General features: G+C 40.6%; 1 protein-coding gene across 1 annotated transcript in view; it reads right to left on the reverse strand.

The window, feature by feature from the left end:
- Positions 1-367: 367 nt before the first annotated feature.
- Positions 368-19,235, reverse strand: part of UBE2U (ubiquitin conjugating enzyme E2 U) — a 79,952-nt gene continuing 61,084 nt past the window's right edge. Inside the window, exons 9-10 of the mRNA XM_032296747.1 lie at positions 8,298-8,392; positions 368-637 (exon numbers count right to left, since the gene is read on the reverse strand). Of these exons, the coding sequence (XP_032152638.1) occupies positions 441-637; positions 8,298-8,392 (292 nt within the window). The 3' untranslated portion in view covers positions 368-440. The remainder of the gene's footprint in view (positions 638-8,297; positions 8,393-19,235) is intronic.

Here is a 19,235-nt window from a genome sequence, read left to right on the forward strand (position 1 = left end):
AGAAGAGGAACATTTGTAAATAGTGACATCTTATTCCTTGAATATGGAGAAAACAAGACAAGAAACCAGGCAGATGTAGTTCCATGTATAGATCCCTCTTCTTGGGTTCATGTCCAGCCCCTGAAGCTCTTAACTGCTCCCCTCCTATCCCAGCCTCTTTCCAATCCATTTCCTGCCTGCAAGACACTGTGGGAGTGTAACCCCATTGATTAGCATATAGCAATGAACACCCCTAACTTGGGTACTTAGTTCTAAAGAAGCAGCACTGAAAAAAGCCAAAGCAACATCTTTACTGATTTCTACTTATATTTCAAATTTGTACTTGCAGTGAGAGGATGAGAACTTGAAAAAAATGGAATCCAAGTTCTGAGAGTCTTCCAAAATTGCTCCACAACGCTGGGCTGTGGTGGAGGCTGTTTATTTTTTAAATCTTGTGCTGCTTAATCTTCTAAAGTATTTGTATTGAGAGTGTTGGTCCAGGAGATCAGATCTTCCACTTCCTCTTCCCTGGGCTCGTCTGTGTCATTTTCATATTGTGAAGCATATAATGAATAGTCATTCTTCCACTCCTCCTCCTCCATTTCATAAATGTCTCTGATGCTATTTATTGCAGTTGGTGACTCAAGAAAAATTTCATCTGTGGTGGGAATTATGAAAAATAGAAATTTATTAGTTATAACAGGAAAAACAATGAAAAGAGGAGCTCCTGCATTTGGAGGATAATGCCAAAGACCATCTGAATGAATGTGAGCAACCTTTTTTAAACTTTCTAAACTTCATGTTTTATAAGTAACTTTATTTGTCATAAATCATTCTTTCCATCTTGTTCAATCTTTTTATGCTTTGTTAGTCCAGTCTTTAACATATATTTACTGAGTCCCTGCTAAGGGCCAGTTGATGTGCAAGGGAAAAGCTGCTTTGGGAGCCCAGGGAGGGAATCACTATGTCTAAGTGAAAACAGACTCAGACTTTGAAACATGGGGAGCAGTTTGCTAGACAGAGAAGGAGGTCAGAAAGCATTAGATAGAAGAAACAGCACACATCATATAAGCACAAAGGTATGAGAGGACTTGACAGGGTTGGGGTGATTACAGTGGATGCCCCCGTACTTCCACTGTGCCAGGTGCAATGCTAAGCAGTCAACAGGTATGCTATTATTTAACTCAGACACAACCCTCATGATGGGCAGGTATTATTATTATTTTACAGCTGAGGAAACTGAGGCTGAGCAACCTATAGTAGCTTGATCAAAGATATCCAGCTAGTAACAAGACTCATCCTAGATTTGTCTATCCAAAAACACAATGTTATAGTACACAAAAAGTTTTGTTGAGCTGGAAGGGAGGCTGAGGCCAGATCAGGAAAGTTTCATGTGTCATGCAAAGGACTTTCATCTTTATCTTATAGGCCATAAAAACATGAAAATAAACTGATGATACGTTCCAAAAGAAGAATATAGATCTAATGCCTACGTTTCTAGATCTATATTTCCACACAGCATGGGGATCTTGCTTTCTGGGGATGAACTCTAGCTGGCACTATTTGTGTTCTGTTAACTCTAAAAGATCACTGCATTCTCTTCCCTTTTTCCTGGTTGCCTCCAGGTTCACTGACTATTATGGGTTGCAGGACAAATTCTGTTTGCCTTCTATGTTTATTTCCCTCACTTACATACGAAATGAACCCTGTAATATTTGTTGCCTTCTTACATTATAGACTTGGGCTACAAGTGACTTTTTTTTTTTTTCTGTCTTTGGTTTATAGAAAGATACATAGAGAGGCCAGGCATGGTGGCTTACACCTGTAATCCCAGCATTTTCGGAGGCCAAGGCAGGTGGATCATTTGAGGTCACGGATTCGAGACCAGCCTGGCCAACATGGTGAACCCCTGTCTCTACTGAAAATACAAAAATTAGCCACGTGTGGTGGCAGGAGCCTGTAATCTCAGCTGCTCTGGAGGCTGAGCCAGGAGAATCGCTTGAACCCAGGAGGCGGAGGTTGCAGTGAACTGAGATCAAGCCACTGTACTCCAGCCTGGGTGACAGAGTGAGACTCCATTTCAAAACAAAACAAAAAGGAGAGAAAGATACACAGAGAGATTTGAGTTTACACAGTTGCCATTATCCTATGGGTATCCTGAAGCCTCCAGTGATTTTTAATTTTTGTACTTTTGATACTAATATTTAGTTGTAATTAGTTGAAGACTAAATTCTGTCTGTGCCTTGACAAAAGCATCTACTTTATTTTCCATGAACATATTACTGATGGACGAACTCCAGCTCTTTCTAACCATGTCTGGGCCTTTCTGACTCCACATGCTTTTGATTACAAGAAATATAAAGCCAAGTCAACCCAGTTTAAACAATAAGAGAATGTTTTATTTCACATAAGAGAAAAGCCGGAGTGGAGGGCTGGATTGACTGTTGCAGTGACTCCACAATGTCACAGAGGACATAGTTCTTTTCACTGCATGCCTGTCTAAGGTGTTGTCTTCATCTTCAGGTGCACAGCAAGAGAGCTATGGCCATTCTAGTAACCACACCAGACACAGCAAAATCCAGAGGAAAAAGTGGCCTTCTTGCCAAACCTGACAAAAACAAGCAATGGGGAAAGGGTTCCCTATTTAATAAACGGTGTTGGGAAAACTGGCTAGCTGTATGCAGAAAGCTAAAACTGGATCCCTTCCTTACACCTTACACAAATATTAACTCCAGATAGATTAAAGATTTAAATATAAGACCTAACACCATAAAAACCCTAGAAGAAAACCTAGGCAACGCCATTCAGGACATAGGCATGGGCAAGGACTTCATCAAAACATCAAAAGCATTGGCAACAAAAGCCAAAATAGACAAATGGGATCTAATTAAACTCAAGAGCTTCTGCACAGCAAAAGAAACTATATTAGAGTGAAGTGGCAACCAACAGAATGGGAAAAATTTTTGCGATCTACCCATCTGACAAAGGGCTAATATCCAGAATCTACAAAGAACTTAAAAAAACGTGTAAGAAAAAAGCAATCCATCAAAAAATGGGCAAAGGGTATGAACAGACACTTCTCAAAAGAATACATTTATTCAGCCAACAAGCATATGAAAAAAAACTCATCATCACTGGTCATTAGAGAAATGCAAATCAAAACCTTATTGAGATACTACCTCATGCCAGTCAGAATGGCAATCATTAAAAAATTAGGAGACAACAGATGCTGGAGAGGATGTGGAGAAATAGGAACACTTTTACACTATTGGTGGGAGTGTAAATTAATTCAACCATTGTGGAAGACAGTGTGGTGATCCCTCAAGGATCTAGAACTAGAAATACCATTTGACCCAGCAATCCCATTACTGGGTATATACCCAAAGGATTATAAAACATTTAATTATAAAGACTTATGTTTATTGCAGCACTGTTTACAATAGCAAAGACTTGGAACCAACCCAAATGCCCATCAATGATAGACTAGATAAAGAAAATGTGTCACATATATACCATAGAATACTATGCAGCCATAAAGAGGATGAGTTCATGTCCTTGGCAGGGACATGGCTGAAACTGGAAACCGTCATTCTCAGCAAACTTACACAAGAACAGAAAACAAAACACCAAATGTTCTCATTTATAAGTGGGTGTTGAACAATGAGAACACATGGACACAGGGAAGGGAACATCACACACCGGGGCTTGTCAGGGGGTGGAGGGTTAGGGGAAGGATAGCAGGGGGTGGTAGGATTGGGGAGGGATAACATTAGGAGTAATATCTAATGTGGATGACAGGGGGATGGATGCAGCAAACCACCATGGCACATGTATAGCCATGTAACAAACTTGCATGATCTACACATGTACCCCAGAACTTAAAGTATAATAAAAATAAATAAATAAAATTTTTAAAAGGTCTGGTTTTTAAGAGTGGATGTGGGAAAACCATCCCCTGAAGTACCCAGCCATCCCCTGAAGTACCCAGCATGTTTCACCTCAGGCAGAATCCTGTCACATTCCATTTCTTTTATTTTTCTTTTCTTTTTTTTGAAGCAGGGTTTCACTCCTGTCACCCCGGCTAGAGTACAGTGCCAAGCTCTCAGCTCACTGCAACCTCCACCTCCCAGGATCAAGCAATCCCCCCACTTCAGCCTCCCAAGCAACTGGGACTACAGGCATGCACCACCATGCCCAGCTAATTTTTGTGTTTTTAGTAGGGACAGAGTTTTACCATGTTGGCCAGGCTGGTCTTGAACTCCTGATCTCAGGTGACCAGCCCACACTGGCCTCCCAAAGTGTTGGGATTACAAGTGTGAGCCGCTGTGCCCAGCCCCATTTCTAAACTAGTTACTGGGGAGGGAAATGGGATCACTGTGATTGGCCGACATCAGTTGCTGCCGTGAATGAATGCTGGGAACCACCTTGACTATTTGCCCTCTTAATTCCTGTCCTGTTAAAAACTCCCAGGAGGCAAAAAAAGAAACCTGGCTAGATTAGCAGAGTATAATGCAAAACAAATATCGAAATATTTCTTTACAACATAAAAAATATTATATTGAATTTTTCTCCTCCAGGAAATCTTAAGCATTATAAATCCCTCTGAGACACCTTGGATTTGGTGGTTAGAATCAGTAATAAAGATGGGGATTTTGTTACTTTATTAACAAAATAAGTATGAAAGTACAAATTCTAACTGCCTTATATTTTGCATACCTTTCTCGGGTTGGATCATGGAAACTCTGCCTCTGATAATTTATTTTTTAATCTGAAAATAGTTTAGCTAATAAGGTACTAAAATCTGTGCTGACTGATGGGTTCTGATGGTTGCCAAATGGGTTATTTCTATTCAGTTCTGTTTTCAGTCTGGGTTCAGTTACAAAAACAGAGCCACTACAAGTAATGCAAGAGTGAGAGTCTAACACAGGAATTCAGGATCATCCAGGTATGGGAAGACCCAGGGGAGTGAAGATCTGGAAGCTACAGCTAGAGAATTGAAAAAACAGTCGTGACCCACTTTAACCTGAGGCACTGACATGAGTGAGAAACAAGGAGCTCAAGGAGTACAAGGAGCTGCACACATTTAGCCACCCAAAGTGTGAAAAGAACAATGAGTTCATGGAGATATCTGTGCAGCCACTATGTCTGTGAAGTGAGACTGTGGAGAGACATGTGAAAATACCATGTGAGGAACCCGCCATGCTTGATGTGAACAGCTTCCCAAGCATAATGGCTTCACTTCCCTCCCACCTGCTAAATCTCTGGTGAGTTTCTCCCATTGGGAAACTATGACATGTGATCCTTCTCTCCAAGAGGAACACACAGTTATTTCCTTTTCTGAGTCATACTTTCCTTGGATATCCTATATAAGTTCACTCTTGCTGCATAGTAACTCTCTTGCTATATGATAAACGACCACAAAAGCTTAGTGACATCAGCAATATAGTATTTGTTTTGGTCACATGTCAGCAGGCAATAGTGGTTGGCTTCTTTGGCTGGGGAATGGCTGGGAAACTTGGCTGGACAAGCTCAGATCTATGCCTTGAATCTTTCTCTGTGATCAGAGGGCCAGTCCAGGCAGGCTCTTGTGATGATGGCAGAAGAGAAAAAGAGCAAGCCAAATCATGCGCATCCTTTCCAAACCCTGGGGGCACATTACACCCACTAATATTCCATTGATGAAAACAGGGAAAAGCTCAAAGTCAAAGGGCAAGGAAATATATTTTGTTCATGTAGGTGGAGCAGGAATGAATATTTCTGAACAATAATCAAATTTACCACAACCTCTCAGGTATATTCTCTTCCAGAGTAGACATAAAGAAGAGTCTATTGCATGATCAAAGAGAACAAGGCTCAGCACTGGAGAGCTAACCAGTTTCTGGACATTAAACTTCAAATGTTATCTTTTCCAGCTTGCCTTTTTCCCAGTCATCATGGGTTTTCACCTTTTTTCTCCCCCAAAACCACAAGGCAGATAAAAACATGACAATTCGACTTCATCCTACTATTTATTTATTCATTTTTTCATAAGCATTGATAGCTACTGTATGTAAGCACTGTGCTATGGAAAATCAGGAGGTGAGCAGTCCCTTCCCTCAAGAACCTCACTCTTTTTCAAAGGAGACTGGCAATAAAAAGAATGACAACCAGCATGTGTGCTGGACAGACTCCAAGGTAGCCCCCAGAATCCCTGCAGCCTGGTATTTACACCTTAATGTAAACTCCTCCTTTCTGAGTGTGGATGGAACCCATGACTTCTAACCAATAAAATATGACGCAAGTGATGAGGTCTCACTCCCATGATTGTGTTACATCATATACGACTCCATCTTGCTATCAGACTTGCTTTAAAGATTCTTCCTGTTGGCTGGATAAAGCAGGAGGCCTTGCTGCAGGGAGAGCGCACATGGCAAGGAACTGTGTGCAGCCTTCAGCAGCTGTGGGAAGCCTCCAGCATATACCCAGCCAGAAGCCAGGGTGTCCATTCCTAAAGACAGAAGAAAATGAATTCTGTGGGCAACCTCACTGGGCTGGGAAGCAGATTCTTCCCCCATTCAAACCACTAGGATGAGAATGCAGCCCAATTGATGCCTTGATTGCGGCTTTCTGAGACCTTAAGCAGAGGATCTAGCTAAGCCGTGCCTGTACTCCAGGCCCACAGAAACAGTGAAACAATAAATGTGTGTTGTTTTAAAGCATTCAGCATGTGCTAATTTGTGACACAGCAATAGCAAACAAATAGAGCATGACATGGCTATGGTAGAAGTGCCATGATGACCCACAGAGAAAGTTTCCTAGAGAAGGAAATACCTGAACTGAATCTCAAAGGATGCACAGGTATTAGAAAGGAAAGAAGGGGAGGGAAGAGCATTTAGAGTAGGGGTATGAGAAAACACAGTGTACTGCTCAAAACTGTTTTTGTGAAATGAGGTTGGGAACAATCATGACCCAATAGATTAGTGTAGCATTTAGGGTGTGAGGGGGAGAGTGGTAGGGAATGTCACTGCAGAGACAGAGACAAGTATTAGAGCATTAAGGACTTTCCATGTCAAAGAGTCTAAATGTCATCCTGAAGGACATGGGAAACGATGAAAGGATTTTAGACCTGGCAAAAACATAAGCAAAGCTGAGCTATACACACATAGCTTTGTCACCAGTCTGACAAAGCATAGACAGAAATTACTGTGATCACATCAACTGAACCAAATGATCTCTTCCACTGGTGAAGATGGTAGGGATGTGGAAAGAGATTGCAGAGAGGAGTAGGGAAATCATGGAGAAAACAGAGAGTAAGGCTGGAGAAGGCAACATTACCTACCTTGCAGGTACCCTGAAATTTGGAAGAAGACAGAGCCGAATGGAGAAGGCTGAGGCTGATAATACAGAGGAGTGAATCTGAGTGGCACACCAAAACAAGTAGGAGGGAGAGAGGTCGATACTGAGCAGGGAAAAGAAACTTGGAGGTACGGGGGCAGGGCCCTTGGAAAATCACTGAAAGAAGATGATTGCCAGTGCCTGGCATTTATATGCTGTTATGTTTAGTGGCCAGGTGACAGGAAAAAACAGTAACTATTATTTTATAGTACTTTTCAGTTTACAAAGAAATTGTATGTACATGAAGTCATTTAGTCACAAGAATCCTATGAGTGAGGGTGGAATATTAGCGACTAGGATTTGTTGAATATCTTCCATGTACACAGTACTAGCTGAGGATAAAAAAACTAAGTTCAAGGGTTGAGTGACCTTTCCATAATAGCACAGAACTGGAATCTGAACCTAAGTTCTCTAACCCCAAATGTTGTGCTTTCCCCTCTATACTAGCTGACTTCCATGATAAGTTACCAGCTCTCTCTTCCTGCTGAAGACTTACTCGCAACCTATCCCAACAAGTAAATTATAATTTTTAAAGGAGCACACAAACCAACTCAGCACTGTTTCTTTCTTTTCAGCCATATTGCATATGTCTTTGAACATACAATGAGTTTTAGGGATCAGTGTATTCATGCTCTGTATGTTTTGGCTGCTTTTTCATATTTTGAAATTTAGCCTTAAAATTTCAAATTGTATATCGACCTAATAAGGGTAGTAAGCTTGGAAATGTAAGTAACTCAATTTTTTCAAAGTTCCAATTCCTATGTGAATAATTTACCAAATTAATTTGGAAAGCCAGAAAAAGTTAAAGCAACGTTAAAAGGAGAACACAAGAACTAGCCCTCATATATTTGAACTTATTTAAACTGAAAAAAAGCTTAAAGCTATGCATATTATTCACCATATGTTAATTACAAGAGCAAAACAAATAGGGTGAATCAATTTACCTAGAATTGGGCAGAGCTTAATTCCTTCCACAAAGTGACTGACTTCTTGAGGCATTCTATTTTTTCTAGCAAGCTGACACTTGATAACAGCATACCTAGACAGAGAAAAAGAAAAATTAAATTTCCAAATGAATTTTTGGTAAGGGTATATTACTTCTGAGAAAAATATGTGAAACAAATGAAATGAAACATAAAAGTAGGACAATAGGCTTTGAATATGGAACCATTCTGAGTGTTGACTAGTTTAATGGTAAAGTAAAATGATTTCAATATGTGCTTTCCAACAGAATAGTAGTTGGAAAAGCAAATTATGACGTAAGATTACTATTGTAAAAGTAATAAAAACATCATGTGGTATAGCAAGGTATATTAGTTTCCTTGGGCCACCTTAACAAATAACCACAAACTTGGTGACTTAAAATAACAGAAATTTATTCTCTCATAGTTTTGGAGGCTAGACATCAAGGATCAAGGTGGCAGCAGGTCCTCCCTTCCTCCCTCGGAAATCCCTAGGGAAGAATCTTCTGTTGCTTCTTCCTAGCTTCTGCCAGCTCTCAGCAATCCTTTACGTTCCATGGCTTACAGCTGCATCACTCCAATCTCTGCCTCCAATGTCACATGACCTCTCTTTCCTGTGTGTGTCTCTGCAGTTCTGCTCCTCTTCTAAGGACAACAGTCATTGGACTTAGGGCCCACCTTCATCCAGGACAGCCTCATCTTAACTACTTACTATCTACATCTGCAGGGGCCGGGCACGGTGGCTCATGCCTGTAATTCCAGCACTTTGAGAGGCCGAGGCAGGCGGATCACAAGATTAGGAGTTCAAGACCAGCCTGATTAACATGGTGAAACCCTGACTCTACTAAAAATACAAAAATTAGCTGGGCATGGTGGTGAATGCCTGTTATCTCAGCTACTTGGGAGGCTGAGGCAGGAGAATTGCTCGAACCCGGGAGGCGGAGGTTGCAGTGAGCTGAGATTATGCCACCATCTATACTCCAGCCCAAGCAATAGAGTGAGACCCTGTTTAAAAAACAAAACAAAACAAAAAAAAACTTTATATCTGCAAAGACCCTATTTTGAAATAAGGTCATATGCTGAGGTTCTCAGGGGATAGGTGTTTTTGGGGCACATGATTCAACCCACTACACAAGGGAGAAATTCCATCAGAAAAATTCATGACTCATCCTGGATAAAACAACAGACATATTATGGGAGGCATCAATGAGCCAAAGTCAGGCTATCAGAGAATTTCCTTGCAGAAGCAGTGTGTATATGGGAGAAAAATTTTCCAAAATTTTTTTTGGGGACAACTACTTTTTGGGAATATATGATGAAAAGAAAACTTTTGGTAATAAAGTTTTCATGAGGAAAAGTAAGTGGCATAGAAATGTTTTTGTCACACAAGTGTACCTCACTTATACAATACTCCCAGAAAGTTCATTCATTTAATAAATATTCATTGAATACCAACCTTGTGCCAAACACTATTATAGGAAGAACAAGACAGACAATGTCTCTGATCTCATGGAAAAAAGACAAAAATGAACAAGTATAAAAATCAAGATAAATCAGCAGTGATACATGCTATAATGAAAATAAAGTCTCCAATAAAATGTTGTGTGACAGTAGTGAGAGCAGACATCCTTGCCCTGACATTCGGGGCAAACATTCAGTTTTTTACCATTATATATGATGTTGGCTATCGTTTTTCATAAATAAGTTTTATCAGGTTGAGGACGCTCTTTCCTATTCTTAATTAACTGAGTCTTTTTTTCAATGTATGAAAATTTCCTTGATCTTTTATTTCAGTCTTTCCCATTTTAGAGAGATTTTTATTTTCATTTTACATGAAAAGTTTTATTGAGGTGAAAGTCACATAACATGTAATTCACCTTTTTTATCTTCAACTTTTCTTTTAAGTTCAGGGTGCCTGCATAGGATGTGCAGGTTTGTTACATAGGTAAACGTGTGTCATGGTGATTTGCTGCATAGATCATCCCATAACCTGAATACTAAGCCCAGCATCCATTAGCTATTCTTCCTGATGCTATCCCCGCCCCACACACACACCCCTCTCACCAACAGGCCTCAGTGTGCATTGTTCCTCATCATGTGTCCATGAGTTCTCATCATTTAGCTCCCACTTAAAAGTGAGAACATAAGGAGTTTGTTTTTCTGTTCCTGCGTTAGTTTGCTGAGGATAATGGCTTCTGACTCCATCTATGGCCCTGCAAAGGACGTGATCTCATTCCTTTTTGTGGCTGTACAGTATTCCATAGCATATATGTGCATTTTCTTTATGCAGTCTATCACTGATGAGTATTTGGGTTGATTCCATGTATTTGCCATTGTGAATAGTGCTACATTGAACACAGGTGTGTGTGTGTCCTTATAATAAAATGATTTATATTTTTGGGGTATATGCCCAGGATTTGAATAGCTGAGTCAAATAGTATTTCTGCCTGTAGGTCTTTGAGGAATCACCACACTGTCTTCCACAATGGCCGAACTAATTTATGCACCCACCAACAGTGTAAAAGCGTTCTTTCTGTGCAACCTCACCTGCATCTGTTGCTTTTTGACTTTTTAATAATTGCCTTTCTGACAGGCATGGGATGATATCTCATTGTGGTTTTGATTTACATTTCTCTAATCATTAAAGTTGAGCTTTTAAAAATATATTTGCGCCGGGCACGGTGGCTCAAGCCTATAATCCCAGCACTTTGGGAGGCCGAGGCGGGTGGATCATGAGGTCAAGAGATCGAGACCATCCTGGTCAACATGGTGAAACCCCGTCTCTACTAAAAAGACAAAACATTAGCTGGGCATGGTGGCGCATGCCTGTAATCCCAGCTACTCAGGAGGTTGAGGCAGGAGAATTGCCTGAACCCAGGAGGCGGAGGTTGCAGTGAGCCGAGATCGCGCCATTGCACTCCAGCCTGGGTAACAAGAGTGAGACTCCGTCTCAAAAAAAAAAAAAAATATATATATATATATATATATTTGTTGGCTGCATGTATATTTTCTTTTGAGAAGTTTCTGTTCACATCCTTTGCCCATTTTTTAATGCGGTTGTTTTTTTCTTGTAAATTTGTTTAAGTTCCTTGTAGATGATGGATATTATACCTTTGTCAGATGGATAGATGGTAAAATTTTTCTCCCATTCTTTAGGTTGTCTGTTCACTCTGATGATAGTTTCTTTTGCAGTGCAGAAGCTGTTTAATTAGATCCCATTTGTCAATTTTTGCTTTTGTTGCAATTGCTTTTGGCATTTTCATCATGAAATCTTTGCCTGTGTCTATGTCCTGAATGGTATTGCCTAGATTTTCTAGGGTTTTTATAGTTTTTAGTTTTACATTTAGGTCTCTAATCCATCTTAAGTTAATTTTTGTGGAAGGTGGAAGGAAGGGGTCCACTTTCAATTTTCTGCATATAGCTAGCCAGTTTTCCCAGCACTATTTATTAAATAGGGAATCCTTTCCCTATTGCTTGCTTTTGTCAGGTTTGTTGAAGATCAGACAGTTGTAGGCATGCAATCTTATTTCTGAGTTCTCTAATCTGTTCCATTGGTCTATGTCTATGTCTCTGTTCTTATACTACTACCATGCTGTTTTGGTTACAGTAGCCTTGCAGTGTAGTTGAAGTTGGATAGTGTGATGCCTCCAGCTTTGTTTTTTTTGCTTAGGATTGTCTTGGCTATTTGGGCTCTGTTTTGGTTCCATACAAATTTTAAAATAGTTTCTTTTAAGTCTGTGAAGAATGTCAATTGTAGCTTAATGGGAATAGCATTGAATCTTTAAATCACTTTGGGCAGTATGGGCATTTTCATGATATTGATTCTGTCTATCCATGAGCATGGAATGTTTTTCCATTTGTTTGTGCCCTCTAATTTATTTGAGCAGTAGTTTGTGGTTCTCCTTGAAGAAGTCCTTCACTTCCCTTGTTAGCTGTATTCCTAGGTATTTTATTCTTTTTATAGCAATTGTGAATGGGAGTTCATTCGTGATTTGGCTCTATGCTTGCCTGTTGTTGGTGTATAGGAATGCTAGCTATTTTCGCACAGTGATTTTGTATCCTGAGACTTTACTGAAGTTGCTTACCAGCTTAAGAAGCTTTTTGGCTGAGATGACTGGGTTTTCTAGACATAGGATCATGTCATCTGCAAACAAAGATAATTTGAAGATAACTTCCTCTCTTCCTATTTGAATATCCTTTACTTCTTTCTCTTGCCTAGTTGCCCTGGCCATAACTTCCAATATTATGTTGAATAGGAGTGGTGAGAGAGGGCATCCTTGTCTTGTGCCAGTTTTCAAGGGGAATGCTTCCAGCTTTGCCTGTTCAGTAGTTCTGTTTACGTGATGAACCACATTTATTGATTTGTGTATGTTGAACCAACCTTGCATCCTAAGGATCAAGCCGACTTGATCGTGTACGATAAGTTTTTTGACGTGCTGCTAGATGCAGTTGGCCAGTATTTTATTGAGGATTTTTGCACTGATGTTCATCAGGGATATTGGCCTGAAGTTTCCTTGTTTTTGTTGTATCTCTACCATGTTTTGGTATCAGGATGATGCTGGTCTCTTAAAATGAGTTAGGAAGGGGACTCTTCTATTTTTTTCTAATAGTTTCAGTGGAAATGGTACCAACTCTTCTTTGTACCTCTGGGAGAATTCAGCTGTGACTCTGTCCGGTTCTGAGCTTTTTTGTTTTATTATCTCAATTTCAGAACTCATTACCAGTCAATTCAGGGATTTGATTTCTTCCTGGTTCAGTCTTGGGAGGGTGTGTGTGTCTAGAAATTTATCCATTTCTTCTAGATTTTCCACTTTATGTGCACAGAGGTATTTATAGTATTCTCTGATGGTTGTTTGTGTTTCTGTGGGGTCAGTGGTGATATCTCCCTTATCATTTCTGACTGTTTTTATTTGATTCTTCTCTCTTTTCCTCTTTATTAGTCTAGCTAGTGGTCTCTTTTATTGATTTTTTTCAAAAACACAGCTCCTGAATTTTTTGATTTTTTTTTTCAGGATTTTTCATGTCTCCATCTGATTCAGTTCCACTCTGATCTTGGATATTCCTTGTCTTTTACTAGCTTTAGGGTTTGTTTGACTTTGGTTCTCTAGTTCTTTTCATTGTGATGTTAAGATTTTTGTCTTGAGGAAACACAGGGAAGACGGCTGACTAGGAATAGCTCAGGATTACACCTCCCAGTGAAAGTGCAGAGGGTGAGTGGACACCACATTTCCAGACGGATTTTTATTGCCCACAGACCAGGAGAATCCCAGGCGGAGGAGCCCCACAGGTCACCAGCGTGACTGTTTTGGCCCGCGCGGCTGCTTTGCCTGCACCATGTCGTGGCGGTTCTCTGTACAAAAGACAGTGGTCCGGGTGCCCTCTTAGCTGGCAATTGGAGCCCTGAGATGGCAGAGTCGCCTATTCATCTGAAATAGCGAGCCAGGCCAGGAGATTCCTAGGCAAAAAAACCAACAGGAATCTCAGCGCCGCTGTTTCAGCCGGCCCAGTGAGTTGTGGCATGGGAGATCCCTGCGCCTTTTCAACAGGGAGAGAGTCGACCGTTCAACAACAACAACAAGAAAAGTCTCTGAGTCAGGGAGCCAGGTGATCTGGCTCGGCTGGTCCCACCACCACCCCCCCCCACACACAAAAACCAGTAATTGAAAATGCTCTGGGTTGAGGGTTTCACAGCAAGCACAGCTGAACCCGGGATGGTCCGGCTCTGTGGGGGAGGGGCGTCGACCATTACTGAGACACTCCACCACTACAGAGGCAGTCTGACCATCGCTGAGGCAGCCTGCCATTGCTGAGGCAACCTGCCACTACTGAGAGGGTCTGCCATAACAGACGTGGGCTACCATTGCCAGGGCAGTTCTAACCACACCCATATAAACAGGACTACAGAGAAGATCACACAGCAGCTGGGCGGAGCCCACAGCAGCTCAGCAAAGCCTCTGCAGGCAGACAGTGACTAGGCTGCCTCCTCGCCAGGCAGGGCAGCCCTGAAAGAAAAAAAAAAAAGGCAGCAGCACAACAAACTCATAAATAAAGCCCTAACTAACTCCCTGGGACAGAGCACCTGGGGAAAAAAAAAAAAAAGGAGTTTATGAGTTCTGCTGCAACAGACCTAAACATACCTGCCCAGCAACTCTGAATGAACAACGGGGCACACAGCTCAGGACTAGAGCTCCAATAAAGGACAGACTGTCTCCTCAAGCAGCTCCCTGACCCCCATATATCCAAAGAGTCACCTCATAAAGGAGAGAACAGACTGACATTTGGCAGGCATCCTTCTGAGACAAAGATAGCAGAAGGGGAAACTGGTAGCAATCCTTACTGTTCTGCAGCTGCTGCAGGTGATCCCCCAGCAAGCAGGGCCTGGAGTAGACTTCAGCAGCCCTACAGCAGAGAGGCCAGAATGTTAGAAGGAAAGCTAAGAAAAAGAAGTAACTTCAGCATCCACAAACTGGAAGTTCACTCAGAGACCCAACCTGAAAGTCAGTAACTACAAAGACAACAGGTGGATAAACCAACAAAGATGGGAAGAAACCAGTGCAAAAAGGATGAAAACACCCGAAACCAGAACACCTCTCCTCCTAAAAGAGATCACAACTCCTCACCAACAGGGGAACAAGGCTGGATGGAGAAGGAGTGTGATGAAATGACAGAATCAGACTTCAGAAGGTGGGTAATAAGAAACTACAGTGAGCTAAAAGAACATGTTCTAACGCAATGCAAATAAACTAAGAACCTTGAAAAAAGATTTGATGAAATGCTAACGAGAATGGACAACATAGAGAGGAATATAAGTGAATTGATGGAGCTGAAAAACACAACAAGAGAACTTTGCGAAGCATGCACAAGTTTCAACAGCCGAATTGACCAAGCAGAAGAAAGGATATCAGAGGTCGAAGATCAACTCAATGAAATAAAACGAGAAGGCAAGAATAGAGAAAAAAGGGTAAAAAGGAATGAACAAAGTCTCCAAGAAATGTGGGACTATGTGAAAAGACCTAATCTATGTCTGATAGGTGTACCTGAATGTGATGAAGAGAATGAATCCAAGCTGGAAAATACTCTTCAGGATATTATCTAGGAAAACTTCCCCAACCTAGCAAGGCAGGCCAATATTCAAGTCCAGGAAATACAGAGAACACCACAAAGATATTCCTCAAGAAGAGCAACCCCACGGCACATAATCGTCAGATTCACCAGGGTTGAAATGAAGGAGAAAATGATAAGGGCAGCCAGAGAGAAAGGTCGGGTTACCTACAAAGGAAAGCCCATCAGACTCACAGCAGATCTCTCAGCAGAAACCCTACAAGCCAGAAGAGAGTGGGGGCCAATATTCAGCATCCTTAAAGAAAAGAACTTTCAACCCAGAATCTCCTATCCAGCCAAACTAAGCTTTATAAGTGAAGGAAAAATAAAATCCTTTGCAAACAAGCAAGCACTCAGAGATTTCATCACCACCAGGCCTGCTTTACAAGAGCTCCTGAAAGAGGCTCTACACATATAAAGGAACAACCAGTACCAGCCACTCCAAAAACATACCAAATGGTAAAGAGCATCAACACAATCAAGAATCTGCATCAACTAATTAACAAAACAGCCAGCTAGCATCAAAATGGCAGTATCAAATTCACACATAACAATAGTATCCCTAAATGTAAATGGACTAAATGCCCCAGTCAAAAGACACAGACTGGCAAATTGGATAAAAAGACAAAACTCATCAGTGTACTGTATCCAGGAAACCCATCTCACATGCAAGGATACACAAAGGCTCAAAATAAAGGGATGGAGGAAGATTTACCAAGCAAATGGAGAGTGAATAAAAGCAGGAGTTGCAATTCTCATTTCTGATAAATTAGACTTTAAAGCAACAAAGATCAAAGGAGACAAAGAAGGACATTACATAATGGTAAAAGGATCAATGCAACAAGAAGAGCTAACGATCCTAAATATATACGCACTCAATACAGGAGCACCCAGATACATAAAGCAAGTTCTTAATGACTTACAAAGAGACTTAGACTCCCACACAATAATAGTGGGAGACTTTAACACCCCATTGTCAATATTAGACAGATCAACCAGACAGAAAATTAACAAGGATATCCAGGACCTGGAAAAAGCAAACCTAATAGACATTTACAGAACTCTCCACCCCAAATCCACAGAATATACATTCTTCTCAGCACCACATCACACCTACTCTAAAATCGACCACATAATTGGAAATAAACCATTCTTCAGCAAATGCAAAAGAACAGAAGTCATAACAAACAGTCTCTCAGACCACAGTGCAACCAAGTTAGAACTCAGAATGCAGAAACTAACTCAGAACCGCACAGCTTCATGGAAACTGAACAACTGGCTCTTGAATGTTGACTGGATAAACAATGAAATGAAAGCAGAAATAAAGATGTTCTTCGAAACCAACAAGAATGAAGACACAACATACCAGAATCTCTGAGACACATTTAAAGCAGTCTCTAGAGGAAAATATAATAAGTTCCCACATGAGAAGCAAGGAGAGATCTAAAATTGAAACCCTGGCATCAAAATTGAAAGAGCTAGAGGAGCAAGATCAAAAAAACTCAAAACCTAGCAGAAGACAAGAAATAACTAAGATCAGAGCAGAACTGAAGGAGATAGAGACCAAAAAACATTTCAAAAAAATCAATAAATCCAGGAGCTGGTTTTTCGAAAAGATCAACAAAATAGACCAGTAGCCAGGTCACTAAAAAAGAAAAGAGAGAAAAACCAAATTGATGCAATAAAAAACGAAAAAGGGGATATCACCACAGATTCCACAGAAATTCAAACCATCATCAGAGATTATTACAAACAACTCTATGCACATAAACTAGTAAATCTGGAAGAAATGGATAAGTTCCTGGACACTTGCCTCCTCCCAAGCCTAAACCAGGAAGAAGTTGAAACCCTGAATAGACCAATAACAAGGTCTGAAGTTGAGGCAGCTATTAAGAGCCTACCACCCCAAAAAAGCCCAGGGCCAGATGGGTTCACAGCCGAATTCTACCAGACATACAAAGAGGATCTTGTACCATTCCTTCTGAAACTATTCCAAATAATCCAAAAAGAGGGAATCCTTCCCAAATCATTTTATGAGACCAACATCATTCTGATACCAAAACCCAGCAGAGACTCAACAAGAAAAGAAAACTTCAGGTCAATATCCATGATGAACATAGATGCAAAAATCTTCAATAAAATACTGACAAGCCGATTGCAACAGCAAATCAAAAAGCTTATCCACCATGATCAAGTAGGCTTCATCCCGGGGATGCAAGGCTGGTTCAACATACACAAGTCTATAAACGTAATTCACCACATAAACAGAACCAAAGACAAAAACCACATGATTATCTCAATTGATGCAGAGAGGGACTGCAACAAAATTCAACAGCGCTTTATGCTAAAAATCCTCAATAAACTAGGTATTGACGGAACGTATCTCAAAATAATAAAAGCTATATACGACAAACCCACAGCCAATATCATACTGAATGGGCAAAAACTGGAAGCAGTCGCTTTGAAATCTGGCACTAGAAAAGGATGCCTGCACTCACCACTCCTATTCAATATAGTACTGGAAGTTCTAGCCAGAGCAATCAGACAAGAAAAAGAAATAAAGGGTATTCAAATAGAAAAGGAGGAAGTCAAATTGTCTCTATTTGCAGACGACATGATTGTATATTTAGAAGATCCCATCATCTCAGCTCAAAATCTCCTCAAACTGATAAGCAACTTCAGCAAAGTCTCAGCATACAAAATCAATGTGCAAAAATCACAAGCATTCCTATACACCAATAACAGACTTAAAGAGAGACACATCAAGAATGAACTGCCATTCACAATTGCTACAAAAAGAATAAAATACCTCGGAATACAACTAACAAGGAAAGTAAAGGAGCTCTTCAAGGAGAAATACAAGCCACTGCTCAATGAAATAAGAGAGGACACAAACAGATGGAGAAATATTCCATGTTCATGGTTAGGAAGAATCAATATTGTGAAAATGGCCCTACTGCCCAAAGTAATTTACAGATTCAATGCCATTCCCATCAAGCTGCCAGTGACCTTCTTCATGGAACTGGAAAAAAACACCTTAAACTTCATATGGAACCAAAAGAGAGCCCGCATAGCCAAGTCAATTCTAAGCAAAAAGAACAAAGCAGGAGGCATCACACTACCGGACTTCAAACTATACTACAAGGCTACAGTAATCAAAACAGCATGGTACTGATACCAAAACAGAGATATAGACCAATGGAACAGAACAGAGGCCTCAGAGGAAACACAACATATCTACAACCATCTGATCTTTGACAAACCTGACAAAACAAGCAATGGGGAAAGGATTCCCTGTTTAATAAATGGTGTTGGGAAAACTGGCTAGCCATGTGCAGAAAGCAGAAATTGAACCCCTTCCTGATGCCTTAAACTAAAATTAACTCCAGAGGGATTAAAGACTTAAACATAAGATCTAACACCATAAAAACCCTAGAAGAAAATCTAGGCAAAACCATTCAGGACATAGGCATAGACAAAGACTTCATGACCAAAACACCAAAAGCATTGGCAACAAAAGCCAAAATAGACAAATGGGACCTAATCAAACTCCACAGCTTCTGCACAGAAAAAGAAACAGTCTTTAGAGTGAATCGGCAACCAACAGAACAGGAAATAATTTTTGCAGTCTACCCATCTGACAAAGGGCTGATATCCAGAATTTACAAAGAACTAAAACAGATCTACAAGAAAAAAACAAGCCCATTCAAAAGTGGGCAAAGGATATGAACAAACACTTTACAAAAGAAGACATACATGAGGCCAACAAACCCATGAAAAAATGCTCATCATCACTGGTCACTAGAGAAATGCAAATCA

Source organism: Sapajus apella, unplaced genomic scaffold (genome assembly GCF_009761245.1).
Source record: "Sapajus apella isolate SASKATOON/1434 unplaced genomic scaffold, GSC_monkey_1.0 scaffold36, whole genome shotgun sequence".
In the NCBI taxonomy this organism is placed as follows: domain Eukaryota; kingdom Metazoa; phylum Chordata; class Mammalia; order Primates; family Cebidae; genus Sapajus; species Sapajus apella.